Source organism: Telmatherina bonti (assembly GCF_933228915.1).
Source record: "Telmatherina bonti genome assembly, chromosome: 9".
Classification (NCBI taxonomy): domain Eukaryota; kingdom Metazoa; phylum Chordata; class Actinopteri; order Atheriniformes; family Telmatherinidae; genus Telmatherina; species Telmatherina bonti.
The window spans coordinates 9,153,988-9,173,212 of NC_136627.1; the positions used below are offsets into that span (position 1 = coordinate 9,153,988).

Genomic DNA, 19,225 nt, shown 5'->3' on the forward strand with positions numbered 1-19,225 from the left:
GTATTTTGTCTCATTTTAGTATCTCTTTGGATTATCTGGCTGTGTGTGGAGGTCTCTGGAGCAGTAGCAGCGGGTGGGGCCTGCAGCTGCCGTCCCCGCCCTCCTGGAGCCCGTCCTTCATTGCTTCCAGGCTCTCTGGCTGTGGTCTTCCTCTGCAGACTTCTGGGTGGATGTTTGGTCGTCCCTGTGGTGGGCTGGCTGGTCTTCCGGGTCCCCCTGCTGCACCTCTGATCTCTGCAGTGACCCGGTTGCATTTCCACAACCTCTGATCGCGATTCCTTCCTAACATTTTGCCCACATTCACTAACCTGCCTGCTGATCCAGCATCCGTGGCGTCGACCAGCAGCTACAGTTCTGTCTCTTTCTTCGTGCTGCTGATGTGGTCGTCGTGGTTACCGTTCCCAGCTTATAGGCGCTCCTGAAGGTCGTCAGTTTTGTTTCCTTCCAGATGTTGCAGCTGGTTTTGCTGTTCAGATTAAACATCTCATCCTGTCTGTTTTTAATTTCTCGTCACTCTTTTATGTTTACTTTCTCTTTGTCTTTTCCCAAAATGAGGAAAAGACCAATGTAGAAATAAAGAATAATAAATGATCAGTAGAGGCCTTATATGCATATATCTGACCTTGGCAAAGCCCAGCGCTGCAGCCAGACCATCCTGTAGGATGCTGGATGTGACAAGTTGGGAAAAACAAACATGCTGCAGAAGAAGAGTGTTGACAGCATTGGAGGTAGTTTTATATGTATAGCTGTAAATGTAGGAACAAATGAGCTCATGCTTCATTTCTAACATTTATTTTCTTATATGTATTCTGGTTTGTGTAATCCCAGGTCATAATACGATCAAGTTTAAAGTAAACCTTCAGTGATTTGTTTCTGGTTGTAAAGATAAGTAATCACACAACATCAACTGGTTTTATTAAAGTGGAGAAAACTTTCCACCAAACAAATCTAAAAAAAAATCCTCACGAAGCCGAGGACGTGTTTTACCGATCTGATTTGTCACATTTTTCTGTATAGAAAAGTAAAATACTGAAACAAAATGTTGGGGAAACTCAATTTATTTGAAGTGAAATATGAAATTAAAATTAAAAATACATTAAAAGTAATGTAAAAATCTACAATTGTTCAACATGAAAACCTTCATTCCCCCATTTATTCATTAAATTTACGCTTTTCATTTAATATTAGCTGCACTCAGTTAAATTTTGTCGCTTTTTGGGCAACAGATGGACGTTTCATTCTGTCCGTGGTCCGTCTTTGTCCTCCGGCTGTCTCCTCCGTCTCTGGTAGAGTCTGTTGGCTTTCCTCAGCAGCAGGATGAACCAGTAGATCTGCGGAGCCAGGATCACCAGGTTACCCACGTTGCACTGCAGAGGCAGGTGAAAGGCCACTCTGTGAAGAGGAATCCCGAACTGTCGGCCGTACATCCAGTACATGAAGGGGAAGAGCAGGATCCGACAGGTGAAGAAGGTCAGAAGGACGACGATGCCGTTGGCTCTGTGCAGCCGGGTGTCGTCGAGGTGAAGCTGAGTGTCGGGATACAGGAGGGGAGCGTTAAGAAGACGTCACAGAGCCAGAGAGATCCAACTACAGATCTGCTGTTCTATAATATGAAATTATGCCAGTATAGTTTATTTTTTCCCAGATGACAAACTGCTCTGAGGGATGCTGAAGTTCACCTGAATGAGAATCTTTCCCAAGGCGACGAAAGGAGTGCTGCACTCTGTGGTGAACATGCAGCCGATGAAGAAATCCCCCAGTCCTCTTCTGAAGAACTGCAAATCAGACACGCAGCAGTCAGAGAGGTTTATTACACTGAGACATCATACGCTGGGTCACCTACCTGGTCCTGGAGGGCTGCCATCCTGCAGGTTTTAGGGTTTGATTCTAATGAAAAAGTTCTCCAGCAACTTGTTGACATCTTCTTCCCCTGCCTCTTAATGAGCCATTAAATGGGGCAGGTGTGTTGCAGCAGGGAAACACTAAAACCTGCAGGATGGCAGCCCTCCAGGACCCCTGGTGTGGAAAGTCCTTAACCTGCAGTACCACTGACAGCCACTAGGGGACCGGATTCGATGAACATAAAACAAATATATCAAACTTTCCTTATGAAGCGCTTCAATGCAATAAAATCTAACATAAAGTGCTTTACAGATTGAAAAGAAGAAAAGAATTCCCTGTAAACCCCTCCCCCTTCACACACACACACACACACACACTCAACACCTATCTTAATCATCACACATGTAAATGTCGCGGAGCACAGAGAAGCCAGACAAGGAAGCACAGGAGCCGTCTGCTACGGTACCAGGACTCGACCAGAACACAACAACAACACCAATGATGTGAAAGGCGTCCCTGCAGCCATGGCCAACATGACACCCAGCGCAGGCGGCTCCCTCGGAGGAACACCTGAAAATATGTAAATAAATATGCAAAAATACTCCTGATCTTTCCTTTTTTTTATTTTAAAGACCAGAGCCTAAAGATCTCAGGGTTCACAAGAGTTTATAAGGTAAAAGCAGGATGGAAAGATAACAAGCCCCAAATCCATTAAGACATTTATAAAAAACAGTAGAAGAACCTTAAAGTGGATCCTAAAACACACCAGGAGCCAAAGCAAAGACCTTACAACAGGTGCGATGTGAGCCCGTCTTCTGGTTTCGTCAGGACACCTGCACCCAGATTCTGTAATAATTAAAGAGCCAAAATACTGTTTTGGGACGACCAGTAAGCAGGGCGTTACAGTAGTCCAGTGTTTCCCAATCCAGGTCCTCAGTAGACATGTTCCTGCTCCAAAACACCTGAGTCAGCTTCCTGAACTTTCTCCTCAAGTTCTCTGCAGCCTGTTAATGAGTCTTTCATGTCATTCAGGTGTGTTGGAGTAGGGTTACATATTAAACATGCAGGGCAGGGGGTCCCGAGGACCTGGACGGGGAGACAGCTCCGGTCCTCGAAGGCTGCAGGTTTTCCATGTGTCCTTGCTCCAACACACCTGACTCAAATGAATTGGTAATTGTGAAGAACTTCATTGGCTGTTGGATCCATTTAATGTGAGCCAAATGTGTGTTGGAGCAGGGATACACTGACAACCTGCAGGCCTTCAACTCTGGAGACCCTGGCGTTAGCATATCTGTCTTTCCCTGAGAGGGAACAAAGCTCGTTGCTCCGACTCCTCTGTCTTCCTCACACCCTTGACCCACATCTCAGGTGGGTGAAACTGAAACTGGAGACCAGGCAAGGAAAGGAGCTGAGGACAGACATGAAATGTTTATGACATAGCACCTTACCAGCGTGATGGGCATGAAAATGAGAACCAGGGCCGTGTGATGCAGGACTATCATCCAGTCCTTGACGAGGAAAGCCCTCAGCGTCTGAAGCGAGTGCTCGGTGGCTTTTCCTCTGACTCTCTCGGTGTGGTAGTGGCTCAGATACATGGCGTAGATGTCAAAGGCCATGTAGGGAGCGCCGAATAGAACGAAGCTGTTCACCAGCCAGTGACTGGGAGACAGAAAGCGTTTTCACTGGGTTACCAAACCAGCAGCAGCACATTTTAATTCTGGCACAGAATTTGTTTTCTGTGTCAAACAAAGAATGTTTGACACAGAAAAACCTTTAGAAATTAGTTTCATTAGTGTCTCACTTGTCTGTCATGACGTCACTGCAAGATGACACCACGATGACACCAGCTGCAGTGGCCAGGGATGCATGAAGAGCTGAGACCAGCCTGGATAAAGAAAACAACACGGAAACTGGAATCTGAGGAGCAGCTCCCATTTCTAAACAAACACCTGCACCTGTTTGTGTTGTCTAAAATTACACACAATAAATAAAATAACCAAATTCATGTATTTTTCATTCATATAGTCACTGAATAACAGAGGTGGCAATTCCTGGTCCAGATGTAGCCTGGATGTAGAAACTACTGATCATCTATTTTATCACTGTTTGTTCAGTAAATTGTTCTGGATTAATGTACAAACTTTTATTCAAAAGAAAACAGAACATTGCGTACATTTAAAAGAAAAGAACTTTTTTTTTTAATTTGAAGATAAAAAAGTGGAAAAGGACTTGATATTTTGTGTAAAACTTGTCATACTCATGGGAAAGTTTCATATTCATAAAAGGAAATGGGCTGACGGCAAGCCGAGCTTTGCAATGTTTTTACAAGAACTTTTTCAATACAGCACCATCATTAAAGATCTTGAAAACCCTAAGGCCTTAAAAACTACAGACATTTTGGAAAAATTCTTATTTCACTGATATAGTCTCACTGAGACTTTGTATATGTTTGTATGTATGGACGTATACACAGGCGAAGATGCTCAATTTTTACATGTATTTTCCGTAGCCTGCATATTCTTTTGTACCTATTTTCATTTAATTCTTGAACCCCTGACTTATCAGTTTATGTTCTGGTTTTTTTTTGTTCAATTGTGAAAAAATAAAATGACCAAAAATAAATAAATAGATCCTGGTCCAGAAAGTAAAGTCCTGTCCGACCAGTCACCAAACGAGCGGAATTTAATGAGCAGAGTTTATTTTCCAGGTAAACGAGCCTGTTAGTGAAAACACCTGTTCTAAATGTACAGGTAGATAAAAAAAAAACCATGGCAGGACTTTTACTTTCTGGACCAGGAATTGCCACCTCTGCTGAATAACTAACTTTGCAGTGTAAAGTTTACACTGAGAAAAGTAAAGTCGCATCAAACTGCGCATGCGTTGCAGGATATTTCTGAAGGGCTCGTGCACCTCTCGCTGACGCAAACGACGTCGGCGTCAGTCCACCGCTTGAAGCTGCGTCTCAGAAGTTTCCTGAAACCGAAGAAAACTCCTGGAAACACCACAGCTCCGCAAACTAAGGCGCTAATCATGATGCCGGCCGCTCTCTTCCGCTGCCCGAAACAGCGTCCACTCCGTTCTCACGAAACAAAATATCTGGAACACTGAAGTTACGCACCCATCATGCGGATAAACGAGCTAACTACTGTTAGCCTGTTAGCATGACGTTTACTTCTTGTTGGAGTTTCTGGACTTCCTGCTTCCGTTTAATTTAAAGGGCTTTGATTGGCTGTAAGAGGAGCGTCATTGACCAATAGAAATCATTAACCTTAAATGACTTTAATTTGTTTTAAATGCCCACAAAAGTTATGAGATAGACAGACAGACAGAGAGAGAAAGATAGACAAACAGATACATAGATAGATAGACAGCAGGTAGATGGATAAACAAACATATAGATAGACAGATAGACAAACAGATTGATAGAGAGAGAGACAGATAGACCAACAAGCGTATAGACAGACAGATCAACAAACAGATAGATAGATAGATAGACAAACAGATACATAGATAGACAGATAGATAGACAAACATCAATAGACAGACAGATAGATAGACAGATAAACAGAGACAGATAAACAAACATAAATAGACCAACAAACATATATATAGACAGACAGACAGATAGAGATAGACAGACAGATAGATAGATATTTAAAAGCCCAGTTGAGTTTCACTTATTCATACATAAATAAACACATACATGAATAAAAAGAAAATAACTTTATTTAAAGGGAAAAAAGAAAAAGAACACTGATTTAAAAAAATGTATAAAACAATATGGACTCCTGACAAAATCCCTTTCTGTCAGGACAGGCTCTCAGAGTTTATAAAACTTATTGTTTAATTTAATTATAAACGCTAAACTAGTTTGGTTCCCATAGTCTACCAGATGCTATAGAAAAACTTTTTCAGGAGGTTTCTACATGACTATGAACGGTAGATGTATTACAAACATAGATATCTGCATACGTACAGAGATTAGGAACGGCAACATGAGGTCAGCATGTTAGTTTAAAAGGTTTACAGCCTCTCCACCAACTCCAGGAGCTGATTTACTTGTGCTTCATTGTTTGTTTTGGTGTCACAAACATGATATCGGCTCCCACATCTCTCCAGAACCCACAGCAGAGGTTTTCCTTTCTTCTCAATGTACTTCTCAACTGTACTTCCTTTCAGCTCGTCTCCATATGTGAACAAGACCACGGTGCTCCTCCAGACCTCGTCGCCCAGCACAGCGACGTTCGTCTCTATGGCTTTCCTGTCTTTCTCTTTGAATGAATCGACAGGGATGACCAGCAGAAATGTCCTCCTACTCCCTGCAGGACAGAGTGAGGGGCTGTGAAGTATCCCCATTCTGACCTGCTCAGCATTGGCCAGACCAAACAGACTCCACCCGGGGGTATCCACCACCGTCACAGACCTCCCTGATATTTCTGCGCGTCCTGCAGAGCAGCTGGTGGTCTTTATTCCCGTCTGAAACTGCTCTCTGTTCAGGATCATGTTGCCTGCTGAGCTCTTCCCGGACTTTCTCCTTCCCAGTAGGATGAGGCTGAGACTGGGATTCCAACCTGCTCGAGCTGAAACAAATCCTATAGAGACACAGTGGAGGGATTTTCACATTTTGCACAGCAAACGCATATTTATATTTCTGATTGATCAATCTGATACCTCTGATTATAGGAGGATCTGTTGAGGTAATCTGCTGCCTGTATTCTGGACTCCTGTCCATCTCCACGTGTATTTCCTGCCTGATGCTCACATGTTGGTTCAGCAGGATCTGCGGCCTGTACCCGACCCCCCTGGGATGCTTTGGAACCTCCACCATCCTCTGAATCTTCTGAAAGAGCTCCATAACCTGAGCCTGAGACTGGGCGGAGTGGCTGCTCATGACCTGGTACCTGTTCCCACATCTCTCCAGCAGCCACTGCAGACTCCCACCCTGTTGTCGGATGTGCTCCTGGATGGACAACCCCCCTACAGCACAGAGAAACATCACCAGGTGAAGTGAAGGGGACATATCATCATGGTGCGTTCACTGGACCTCAGAAATGGGAACTGCTGACAAGAAAGTGCTCAAAGTGAGCTGGAAATGAGAAACGAGCTAAATCTGGTCTTTTATTAGACCAAGAACATCAAATGACAGGTACATGATACCAAACTCTTTCCTGTCGGTAAAATACTAGCAGGTTCTCTCCAGGCTGACATGTTAGCTTCATCGTTCATTCATCCGCTCTCCGATCCGCTTAGTCTGATTGAGGGTCGTGGGGAAGCTGGAGCCTATCCCAGCAGTCTTTGGGTGAAAGGTGGGGTACCCTGTACAGCTCGCCAGTCCATCACAGGCCAACACAAAGAGAGAGACACACACGCACACACACACTAATTCCTTTCGGGGCAGTTTAGAGTAACCAGTTAACCTACAGTTTTTCCTTGTTCTCTCTCCCCCCCTCTCCCCCCCACCCGCAACCCCCCCCCCCCTCAGCATGCAGTAAAGTCTCTGAATCGCCAGGTCAGAAGAGTCTGATTAAGACTCATTTTTATTTTATTTTCTTTTACTAAATCTGAATGTTTTGTATTTTTTTTGTTTTTTAATATGTACTCTAAATAAATCTTTAAATGTATAAATTAGTCGGCATTCGCTGGATTCACCTTTTTCCCATTTTCAGAGATTATTTCTGATGTACAAATTTAATTTCATACTAATTTTGCATGAATATTACGATACGTTAGCACAGTGGCCTTACAGCAAGAAGGTTACTGGTTTGATTCCTCAGCTGGGACAAGGCTTGAACAGCAGCCTTTCTGTGTGGAGTTTCCATGTTCTCCCCGTGTATGTGTGGGTTCTCTGGGTGCTTCCTCCCACCATCCAAAGACATGCTTGTTAGGTTAATTGGTTACTCTAAATTGTCTGTAGAAATGACTGGCGAGCAGTCCAGGGTGTACCCGGCCTTTTGCCCACAGATCGCTGGGATAGGCTCCAGCTTCCCCGTGACCCTTCATTGGATTAAGCAGTCAGGATGATGAATGGTGTTTTTAATTATGACATTGTTCTAAACTGCAAACCTCAATGTAAAGAGGTCATTTTTATTTCATTCATATTTTTACCTTTTTTTTTTCTTTTTTTTTTAAACTTTTTCCTTTATTTTGGAAAACTCAGAAAACTGTAAAACTTATTTACTTTGACAAAAAAAAAAATCAAGTAAATCCTATCGACTCTGAATATGAGTATAGAAAAGGCAACCCTGCATGGGAAACCCCGTTTAATTGTCTTTTTCTAGGTGATAAAGTTGGGAAGGTAACACTGGGGTGAGGCATTTAATTAATTCATTTTCCTCTACTCTGAGCAGAAAACGGTCTGCGGTGTGATTCTGCTCGCAGATACAGAGGAAGTTCTTCTTGTACCAAACAGACTACATAAGTACATAAGTGCTCACATTCTATAATATCATGAAGAGGCATCAGTAAGACCATGTTACTGTAAGTATTTAAACAACTCTAACAAGAGTTTTATCCACAGAAATCTGTCATTATTCACACCATTAGGGGTCTAGTATCACTTCCTTGTCTAAACTGCGAGATGGTCGCCCTGCCATTTATTCAGTTATAAACACCGTAAAAGGTTTTATTAATTCACTCGTAATGAAGCGTAACTGATAGAAATAAAGTCTTATTCCAGTTTATGACAGATGTGATGTCATGATTATGATATTGTCATTAAATACAGAAAACTCCAACGACACATAAACGGTTGTAGAAAACATAAGAGGGAGCTGTGTGGATGGTTGGTTTACCTAACTGGTCTCCGTGGGTGAACAGGACGATGGCCTGCTGCCAGATGGACGTTTCTAGCTGTCTGATCTGGGCCTCCATGGCTCCCAGTTCCTCGGGACGGAAGGAGCTGCAGGCGGGCAGCACCAGCAGGATGGCGTGGGGTCCTTGGTGGCAGAGGGTCAGGCTTCTGCAGATCTCCCTGGAAACCTTACGTGGAGTGGTGGATGGGGACGACCACCCCGGCGTGTCCACCACCGTCACCTGGACGATGGGGGTGAATCTGAGTGACGTCCAGATTTGTTTAAGTGACCACAGAGAAAGTGTGTTACCTGGAGTCCAAAGACAGAGCTGCTTTCTCTGCAGCTCCGGCTGGTTTTCTGATGGAAGGCCCGTCGGCTCAGGATGGCGTTTCCTGCTGAGCTCTTCCCACTTTGCTTCTCGCCCAGGAGGAGCAAAACCAGTCCCGACAGGGTTGGCTCAGGACCTGACCGACAGTCATGATCTCACATACATGCACAGAAACGCAGCTATCCATTCACACAGTTCAAACTAACTTACCATGAGACATGGCCATGGAAAGGCAACTCCCAGTAAGAGCTGTGCCTCCGCTGCCCTGATTAGACCATTACAGCGACTGTGCAGTATCTAGGCAGGGCGCGGCACAGAGATGGTTTCAAAGTTCACAGCAGACGAGTTACTGAGAATCACTTTGGTCAATAAATGATCAATTCCAGAGAAATGCCAGAGACCGTCAGACTCAGCGACTGGACGCTTTAAAGATATCTAATAAAAATATCCCTCTTATGACCACTGCGGAGGGGAGGGGGGGGGATACATCGATGTCTGTAGCGTTACATGGCAACCTCTTGGTCCAACTGGACTCTCAGCAGTCTGACCAGTGATTATCTATGATGTCCTCGTTTGATTTCTTACTTGTGTTGTTTCACTCTCAGATGTAAGTCGCTTTGGATACAAGTGTCTGCTAAATGACTGTAGAATAGAATAGAATAGAAAACAATAGAATAAGATAGAATAGAGTAGATAGAATAGAACAAGATAGAATAGAGTAGATAGAATAGAACAAGATAGAATAGAACAAGAGAATAGGATCAGATAGAACAAGATGGAATAGAATAAGATGGAATAGAGCAAGAGAGAATAGAGTTGATAGAATATAACAAGATAGAATAGATAGAATAGAACAAGAGAATAGAATCAGATAGAACAGGATAGAATAGAATAGATAGAACAAGATAGAATAGAGCAAGACAGAATAGAATAAGATAGAACAAGATAGAATAGAGCAAGACAGAATAGAATAAGATAGAACAAGATAGAATAAAACAGGATAGAATAGAATTAGATAGAATAGAGTAAGATAGATTAGAATAAGATAGAATAGAATAAGATATAATGGAGAAAGATAAAATAAAACAAGGTAAAATAGAATAGGATAGAATAGAATAAGATAGAACAAGATAGAATAAAACAGGATAGAATAGAATTAGATAGAATAGAGCAAGATAGATTAGAATAAGATAGAATAGAATAAGATATAATGGAGAAAGATAAAATAAAACAAGGTAAAATAGAATAGGATAGAATAGAATAAGATAGAACAAGATAGATTAGAATAAGATAGAATAGAATAAGATATAATAGAGAAAGATAAAATAAAATAAGGTAGAATAGAATAGGATAAAATAGAACATGATAGAATAAAATAGAACATGATGGAATAAAATAGAAAAGAATAGAATATCTGTGCCGCTGTTTTAAAAGAAAACCTGGGAATAAAATGTAAACCCTTTCTGAAGGTTTATTGTGGAGCAGAGATTCAGTTTTCAACACTTCAGTTTGTGAAGTTTCCTGAAGATCAGCTGCGTTAGAAAGAAAAGAAGAATTTTAGTTTCATAACTGAGAACATTGTTTGTGACGTTTGCAGCTACAGAACTTGTGGAACCTCCATCCAGCAGCATGTTATCTCAGCTGCATATACATGATATAATTATATATTCAGTACTTCTATTTGTAAAATGAACTTATTTTTTTTCACAAAATAAAACTAAAAGTGTTTTTTATGGTTAATTTTAATTTTAATTTTTTAATGTATGTATTTTCCAGCAGCAGTTAGAAGTGCTGGCAATTTGTAAAGAGCAGAAAATTTGCCCTGGAGCATTTTTATGCACAGAAGTGCTGATTGTGCGTCACTTAGCGAAGCTCTGAATGATCTTGCCTCATTTAACCTAAAAAGTAAAACAACAAAAACCTTCCTATTTCATTTTGTCCCACACACGTCTCCGTCCAGCAGTCCTGTTCTGGTTGAAGCGAGGCAGAGCTATCAGGCTCCTCTCCTGGAACCAGCTTCCAGTCAGTGTTTGGGATTTAGACACCGTCTCTACGTTTACAATCAGGTTTAAACGTTCCAGCTTAGCTTTGGTGGGATTTTTTTTCTCATCAGTTCATCCTGGGTCAAAGAACCATCAGGAAAAAAGACACACTCACATCTAAGAGTATCATATTCTGGGATGTTTTGACAATAACTGTTTATTTTCAACAGACACAAAGAAATAACTTCTCCAGAGCAGGAAAAAAAACACTTCGACTGCACCTAAATCAGCCGTTCAAAACATGGAGTTTGACTTGACCACAAATCTGTCAATGAAGAATGAGAGGTTAAAACCCCACGAGGGCTTCACATCTCCTCAAAAACATGCAAAAATTAAACTAGACTGATCAACAACGTCAAGAACACGAGATGAAGAGAAAGAAAGACAAAAAGACAGACAGAAAGAAAGAAAGAAAGACAGACAGAAAAGCTGATGGAAGTTAACGATTGTTGACGGTGAAATCTTCTGGACCTCATCCACCGCTCAGCTCCTTCTGAATTCTCCAAAATTGTAAAGAAAGGACTGAAGTCACAAAAAGATGAGTGATGATGAACATTTCTTCCTCTACTGGCCGTTTATTTACACCTACGTAATAAACAAGACTATCAAATTTCACTTAGTCTGATTCAGAAATCATTTCCTCTCCTGAACATTAATTAAAACCACCAACTAATCTGTTTAATTTTTATTGCAATTTGACCCTTTATCGCATGAATTTTGGTCGAAAATAGATTTGTCCCGAACAGTCTGCTGTTCCCCACCCGTCCACCAGATGTCGCTGTTTCCTGCTCTCTGAGCTGAATAAACGTCTCGTTCTCCAACAAAGAAGACGGACACAAAGTGAAACCACTGTGTTGATTTTTATTCATATACAGAGATATATATATATATATATATTTGTATACGCATGTGTTCGACTGCCACTGTTAAAAAGTGTGACTCATCACCTGTAAGCATAAATAAGAACTTTTTTTTCTCTCTTGGAGCCTGGTGAATAAACCGACTGAAAACAGTTACGGGTCATTTTCAGCACCATTGAATAGTTACATTCTCTATATTGCATCGGGATATAAAAATATACAGATATAGTTTTTCTTCTTGAAAACATTCTTTTCGTGTTGTTCAATGGCATGAAACAAGAGAGGAAGAAAAGACCCCACTCTGACGATGAGATCGTTACAGTTATTACCGCTTGTGTCCAGGTCCAGACCGGACTGTCTGTTCACAGCACTTTTACAGCGTCAGTAGCAGCCACACGTGGAAGAAACGAGCTAAACCAGGAGCCACAGGGCCACCGGCCCCCGTCGCCACGCCAACAGAAACAGGCTGAAGACGCCGCCAACAGACGTGGGAGTGTTGCGGTGCAGCGGAGGCGAAGCGGGCCGGTGGGCTGAGAGCTTCTCGGGACCAGTGACCCTTCCAGTTACAGACACGGTCCAAAGTGGCGATAATCCTCATGGTGCTTTACTAATAACATTATGCGTCCAATAAACAGAAAAACAACACAAACGCAAAGAAAAGAAAAGAAAAAGAGTCCAAAAAACTGCAACCAGTCCGTTTTAATGGTTCGAGGCAGATGAGGAGAAGAAAGGCGCAGAAAGGATGCCAGTTTGGTTTTCAGTGCATAGAGGGACTTCTGGGATGGAGACGGATTCACCTGCTCGGTCTGCTGGATGGGTTATTGCCCTGTGTCTGCCTCTCTCTCACACGCACACACACAGACGCACGCACGCACACACACACACACACACACACACACAGTAAACACACACCTCTCCTCTGGTGAGGAGACGGAGATACAGAAAGCAGAGCTGCTTGTTGGGTTTCTGTCCAGTCTGTGTTGCTCGTCTCTCCAGCTGCTGGGAGAGGATGTCTTCATCTGTGTTTGTGTGTGAAACCAGTTCAAATAAAAGTCCAGAACAGGCCCAGTTCCATCCATCCGTCCGTCCGTCTGTCCGTCAGCTAGCGGTACCGCGGCCCAGGCCTCACATCCGGGAGGAGGACGCCAGCTCGTAGAACAAGACGTAGGCGTCGCTGCTGCGTACTTGGCTGGAGGACATTGGCGTTACTCTGCAGACACACGGGGGGAGGTGTCAGAGAAGTGGAGACAATCTGAACGCTTCGCTCGGCTTCTGCAGGTTCACCCGACTGTTTGCATATTTTCATTTCATTTTTTCTTTTTCATAATATATTGGCAAATCCAAAAAACAACAACAGAAAATATACTCCAAAGTTACAACAACTAATACACACCCATTGTGGTACAAAGAAAAGAAATTTGGAGTAGAAAGAAGAATTAATCTTATAAACCCGACCCCATCCTCATTTCAAAGTAAACCAACTGGATGGCATCATCTACGGCAGACACTAAGAACAAAGCACAGGTATGAATTTTTTTATTTTTTTTTTCTCAAATCAGTTTTTTGCTACAGTTTTAGTATGTACTCTTTATATTTCAATTTAAATTGAGAAGGATTTGAACAACTTTTAAAATGGCTTTTAAGTGCGTTCCATTGTTTTACACCAACCACTGAAATACACATTTGTTTAAATGTGTAGTTCTTGTGAAAAGGTAGTTAAAAATCACAATTTCGTCTACTTGTTCCATCATTTAAAATAAAAAGAGTTTGCAGCCCTGGTGGTAACAAGAATTGTTTAGCTTTATGCATGATTATTAATGTTTTCCACATAACCAAATCTTGCAGTTTTAAACAGTCCCGACTTCCAAAACAATTCCGTTGTATGCTCTTTAGGAGCAGTTTTATTAATTATTCTTATTGCTCTCTTTTGCAAAGTAATTAAAGGCTTTAAATTAGTATCGTAGGAATTACCCCATGCCTACTAATTCAAGGCCTTTAATTACTTTGTTGTTTGTTCCTCTAAGAAACAGTGATGCTGAACTTTACTGAACACAAACAAACTGTAGAGGCGTTTAAGCCACAGGTGTCAAACTCCAGCCCTGGAGGGCCGCTATCCTGCAGGTTTTTGTTGTCTCCACGCTCCGACACACTTGACCGAAACTCAAAAACAGGTTGACAAGAAGCTGCTGGATCCATTTGGTTTGAGTCAGCTGTGTTGGTAGAAGGAAACAACAAAAACCTGGTGGCCCTCCAGGACCGGAGTTTGACACCCCTGATTTAAGCCGTTTTTATTTACTTCATCTATTGATTTGTTTAAAACGACAAACTCAACTAAATGAAGCATATTTTGGCTGGACTGCAGGTGTAATCCTGGTCTCTACAGAAGCTGAAACATGTCAGATGACTACAGAAGAACCAGAATCTGAGTCAGAAAAAAGTCACCTGGAACCACAGGTGGCAAGTCCTGGTCCAGAAAGTAGAAGTCCTGCCATGTTTTTGGATCTACCTACATTTACAACAGGTGTTTTCACTAACAGGCCCGTTTACCTGGTAAATAACCTCTGTTCATTAAATTCAGCTGCTTTGGTGACGGGTCGGAACAGGACTGAGTTCCAGGCCACCTCTGCCTGGAACTCAGTAGAAAACGTAAATGGTTTCTTTACTTTCAGTGAAAACCAGTAAAGAAGAGCCTTGAACTCTTCCCAGTAAGGAGGAGCTGGGAAAACGTCTGATGAGGACCTGTGCTACAGTAGCAGGTAAAAAGTGAACCAGTGGAGTTTTCCTGGTGTTTTACTAAAGGTGTGATGCAGGCGAACATCTCAGGAAGCTGATGATGATGATGGACAGAGTCCAGGAATAAACTTGCCTTCGGGACAAGTCCTCTATAAATGGGGAAGTAATGCCAGCTTCCTGTTTGGTAGCCAGAGACAGCAGTGGCCACGTTGACTTTCAGGGGCAGTGTTGGACCTCAGCAGTGATCTGGGCTGGGCTCTGGCAGACTGCTGGATGAAGGAAACGGGGTTTGGGAATTCGAGGCTGCAGTGTGATGCGCCGCTACCTGCTGTCCTTTCGTTTGATTTAGTTTGAAGTTAGTCTGCTCCAGCTGTGTGTGTGTTCAGGCCACCGTTCGTGGTGATCGTAAGAGCGGATTAACTACTTTTGTTTGTGTTTTTTTTTTTTTTTTTTCCTTTCTCAGTCGCTCCCCCCCAAAAGAATTTATTCTCCGGGGTGCTCAGCACTGGTTTGTCTGATCCCAATTCTTTTTGTGCATGATATTAAGTGACTGTTGATGTGTAGAGGGTTGTCATGCAAATCAGGATGTCCCAAGTGTGTTAACTTTGCCGTGTACTTAGCAGGTGATCCGCCTCGGGGTGTGTGTTGTTGGGGGCAAACTAATGCTGAGCCAGACGGTCTGAAGAAGTAAATGAAGTGTTTGTTTATACAAATAAATGATTAAATGCTATTTATGTTGTTTCTATGGTTCATTTTAGTGTTTACCACATGCTCACTCCTGTTACAAACTCCAAAATCAGCTTTAAAACTCCAGAAGGCTCCAGAGAGAAGTGAATTCCAAGACAATATATATGACAGGAAGAGTGAATACTTCACTACAGAGCCTCCTTCATCTCCATGGAAACTAGCAGTCATTGATGAGTCATTTCAAACAGACTCGTAGGAGAACGGAGACGTATTGTTGTTCGCCACGCTGACTGCAGCTCACCATGATACGAGGAGCTCCCTGTAAGGTTTGCTTGAACTGGAGAAATGATCAGAAGCTGTGAAGTGGAGACGGTTTCATGTGCATTCCCATGTAACGGCTTTGGGTTTGGACGGCAACGCGCCGTCGAGCCTTTTAGCAGAGTTCCTCCTCGCCATTCTGCTATGCTACATGTTAGCATTGCTGCTTCCTAGTGTCAAGAGATCATTGGTCATCTCATGCTACCGCTGGTACGGGGACTCTCACCAAAACCTTTATCCATACCCCCACAGCAGAACATTTGGTCTAATCTGGGCTTCTTTATGTTCTTATGGCCCAGTTGCAGCACTGGAGATTTCTCGTGTGGCCAGAAATGGTGACAAACCAGTCTGGAAATACATTACAGCAAGCAACTCCTGTCCCGGAGTTACAGAAGGATTGCTCACATGGAGACAATGCCTCAATCAAAGCCACATATAGGCCCAGCAACACTGCAGATGTGGACCACATGTGGGCCAAACACTTTCTGCTATCAGGTTTAGATAAATAAATCAATACTAGCTGTAGAGAGAAGCACAAAGAGGCTGAAGTGGGTCAGTCTTGTAGAAAATCTGCTGAAAGAAAAGCTGTTTAAAGAAAAACTGATTGTTTCTGTTCTATGCAGACGGGCAACATGTTGAGTCACCGCTACAGCAGTTTTCAGGGGCGCTGCAGATCCGTCGCCTGACGCAGCAAACAGAGCTAAACCAGCAGAAAGTGCAGGATTACCGCGACCAAGCGGTGTCGGAAGCCGCCGTCAGAATGCGGGAGTGAGCTCTCAACTCAGCAGCGCTCACTACTCCGTCCTGCTTCACACCGACATACACAGGAAAAGGTTTGGTCAATCTCTGCTAATTTCATGCTGAAGTCTTGCCAGAAAGTGACAGAACCGTGGGGTTCAGCCTTGCCTGTGTTCTGGTTTTATGGGTTTTATTTTTCTATGCATTTTTCTGATTCGCTGTGGATTTGACTTGGTGGACAAAGTAACTGACTGGCCACTGGCCCCAGCTGGCAATCCTCCTCCCTGCCATGAGACTGGCAGGGGGATGTGTAAAAGGGAACAGGTGTGGGATTACAAGGCGGACTGGGAAGGAGAACATGACGGGCAATGGGTTGGAAGCAGCTCGCCACTGGGAAGAAAGCCAGAGAAAGGACTGGTGCCGGCAGCAGGAAGGGACGGCGATGATGCGCCAATGACTACGGCGGCAGAAGCCCGAAGAGGACAGCAGCTGGTGCTGCAGATCGGAGCGAGTGATGCTGCGGAGATTACCAGCTTGGTCAAGACCAAGACCAAACCATGTGGTTGAGATGGAGCCAGTCAGAGGCGGACATACTGGGGTGCTTTAAGGGGGGGACATGCCCCCTTCCTCATCTGTAGCAGATTCCCACCTTTCACCTTCATATGGAACAACTTTTATATGATTGTTTTAAGGAAGAGAGACTATTTTTATGTAGTGACTTTTAATAAAAAAGAATCTCCATTCCTCTGAATTCTTGGACATTTTCTTCCTTTAGCAGTGGGAACTCGGCTGGAATAAAAACTTGAAACTGTTTTAGGGTTGCAATGATACGCTTCTGTCCTGATTTGATTTGATTCGGAATTTTTTGGGTGCCAATTCGATTTAATTTGCAATTCTCACGATTATTAGTTATTGCTCATTTTTGTAGACAAAAAAACAAACAAAAAAAAAAGTACAAAACTTTTATTTTTGTCATTTCGTTTAGGAAATGGAAAAACAACACGGTAGCCCGACCATCATTCTGCTGCTATGATGTAAAAAGATCAATAAAAACAAAAAGGCAAAAAAATTATAATGGATTATTTGTAATCATTAAAAAAAATGTTGTTTTTTTTAACAAAAAAATATAGATTTTAAAACTGCGAAGCAAAAAATTCCAATATTTTAAATTGTCAATCGACTTCCCACTCCTAGTGTGTGTTATGCTGACCAGGTGGGAACTGGAATCAGACTGGTTTATCGGGCGAGCAAAATACTATAAAACTACCAGATTATCTGGTGTTGAAGGTCCAGTGTGTGAGAGTTACTGACATCTAGTGATAAATATGAGCTGAATAAGTTATGAATGTACGGTGGCCAAAAATCTTCCAGGGAAACCTGTTTACATCTGTGAGTGGATGCAGTCGTGTCCGGTGCAGCGATGACTGCACTACAGGCGACTGCGGCAACACTGGACTGCCGTTACTGATCTCAAACGTCCTCCTAGCGCCTTTCAAACAAAGCCAGTGCTGCAGTTTAGCGCTTCACACACACACTGCTGTTTGTCCACATATGTTTGTACATATGAGGCAGATACCATGTATGCGGACAGATAGATGTAAACCTCTCATTCTGAGAGGAAAAAACGTTAGTTTAGTAACGTGATCACATACCAATACAAATACAGTTTTAATGATTATAAAAGAGACATAAGGGGGGACGAATGCGTGACGTGTGTGTAGAAGTGAACGTCAGAGATTATCATCAGGTGTGTGTATTTATGTAGAGCCCCTTTACTGAGAGGGGGTTTTGCTGATTCTTTCAGTCCCACAAGAGGTTTTATCCCACAGTAAGGAACATTTTGCAGCTTTCTAACATATCAGAACCATCAAACCCACCTGGAGTCATTAAACGTGTACCATTCTCCCGAGCTGGGATTGCGACAGTAGGCTGTGTAGTGACCGCCCATGGTGGTGCCTGAGTGGTTGGACACTGCATACAGGTTGTACACTGCATTTGCTGCAAAGGGACAGAAATAGAAACAGAAGTTAGCTCAAGATGTAGTCCAGCCTCAGGTCATTTTTATCACATCAGGATAAAGCTGCAGGACGTAGAACTGTCCGCAGGTCTGACAGGAACTGTACTTACTGCTGTTTTCAGAGGCAAACTCCCGCAGATCCAGGTCCTTCATGGGGAAATTAACAAAGGTGGACAGTTTGCTGGTTCTTCGTGCCTCAGAGAAGCGTTTCAGGTCTGGATGAGGGAGTTGAGTCAAGGAGAAGCAGCTTTGGGTGCAGCTCAGTAATCATCTGCAGATTCCCAGTGAGTCACTTCATTTGACAGATTAATTACAGAGTCATCAGTTCTCACAAACATTTGTTTGTCAGTGAACATTACAGCTGGTTACAGCTGACAGATCCTCCTGGTCAGTTTACTGATGAGCTGCTGGAAGACGCGCTGCACAGAGCTCATGTTTGACAGTTTGTGGTGGAGTTGTATAACTGGTTTCCCAGCAGATACTGGGCCACGACAGAGGCTTTAGCTTAAAAACTGCACCAGTATTTCATGTTGGGAGGAGGATTCCACCATGAATGTTAAACTGTGGTGTCAAAGGAAAGTCTAAATATTTCTCTTGTTTATCTAAAGTTACCCACCAGGTCCGTCAACAAAATGCTGCAGGATGCTTACGGAGCAAAAACTAAACCATATCCTCTATTTCTTGCCCACACAGCTCATGTGCACGCACGCACGCACGCACGCACACACGCACACGCACACGCACACACACACACACACACACACACACACACACACACACACACACACCCATTCTTGCACCTAGCTGGAGTTACGTACAATGTAAAATCATGACAGACAGTTTCACTGCTAGTATCCATAGTAACAAGG

The 19,225-nt window shown here is 42.9% G+C and overlaps 3 protein-coding genes across 3 annotated transcripts in view; all 3 read right to left on the reverse strand.

The window, feature by feature from the left end:
* Positions 1-1,151: 1,151 nt before the first annotated feature.
* Positions 1,152-4,964, reverse strand: LOC306760967 (TLC domain-containing protein 3A-like). The gene is made up of 5 exons (XM_079247025.1): positions 4,753-4,964; positions 3,644-3,727; positions 3,291-3,501; positions 1,680-1,775; positions 1,152-1,526 (listed from the first exon to the last, which is right to left on the reverse strand). The coding sequence occupies exons 1-5, from the start codon at positions 4,872-4,874 to the stop codon at positions 1,236-1,238; spliced, it is 804 nt and encodes a 267-aa protein (XP_079103151.1). The 5' UTR covers positions 4,875-4,964; the 3' UTR covers positions 1,152-1,235.
* Positions 4,965-5,865: 901 nt separating this feature from the next.
* LOC306760695 (GTPase IMAP family member 4-like) lies at positions 5,866-9,181 on the reverse strand (the record flags this gene model as incomplete). The annotated part of the gene is made up of 5 exons (XM_079246659.1): positions 5,866-6,434; positions 6,514-6,819; positions 8,634-8,874; positions 8,943-9,097; positions 9,172-9,181. The coding sequence occupies 5 exons, from the start codon at positions 9,179-9,181 to the stop codon at positions 5,866-5,868; spliced, it is 1,281 nt and encodes a 426-aa protein (XP_079102785.1).
* A 2,037-nt stretch (positions 9,182-11,218) lies between these two features.
* Positions 11,219-19,225, reverse strand: part of LOC306760530 (ubiquitin carboxyl-terminal hydrolase 2-like) — a 57,974-nt gene continuing 49,967 nt past the window's right edge. Inside the window, 3 exon segments of the mRNA XM_079246405.1 lie at positions 11,219-13,073; positions 18,217-18,337; positions 18,467-18,571. Coding sequence (XP_079102531.1) covers positions 12,989-13,073; positions 18,217-18,337; positions 18,467-18,571 — 311 coding nt within the window. The 3' untranslated portion in view covers positions 11,219-12,988.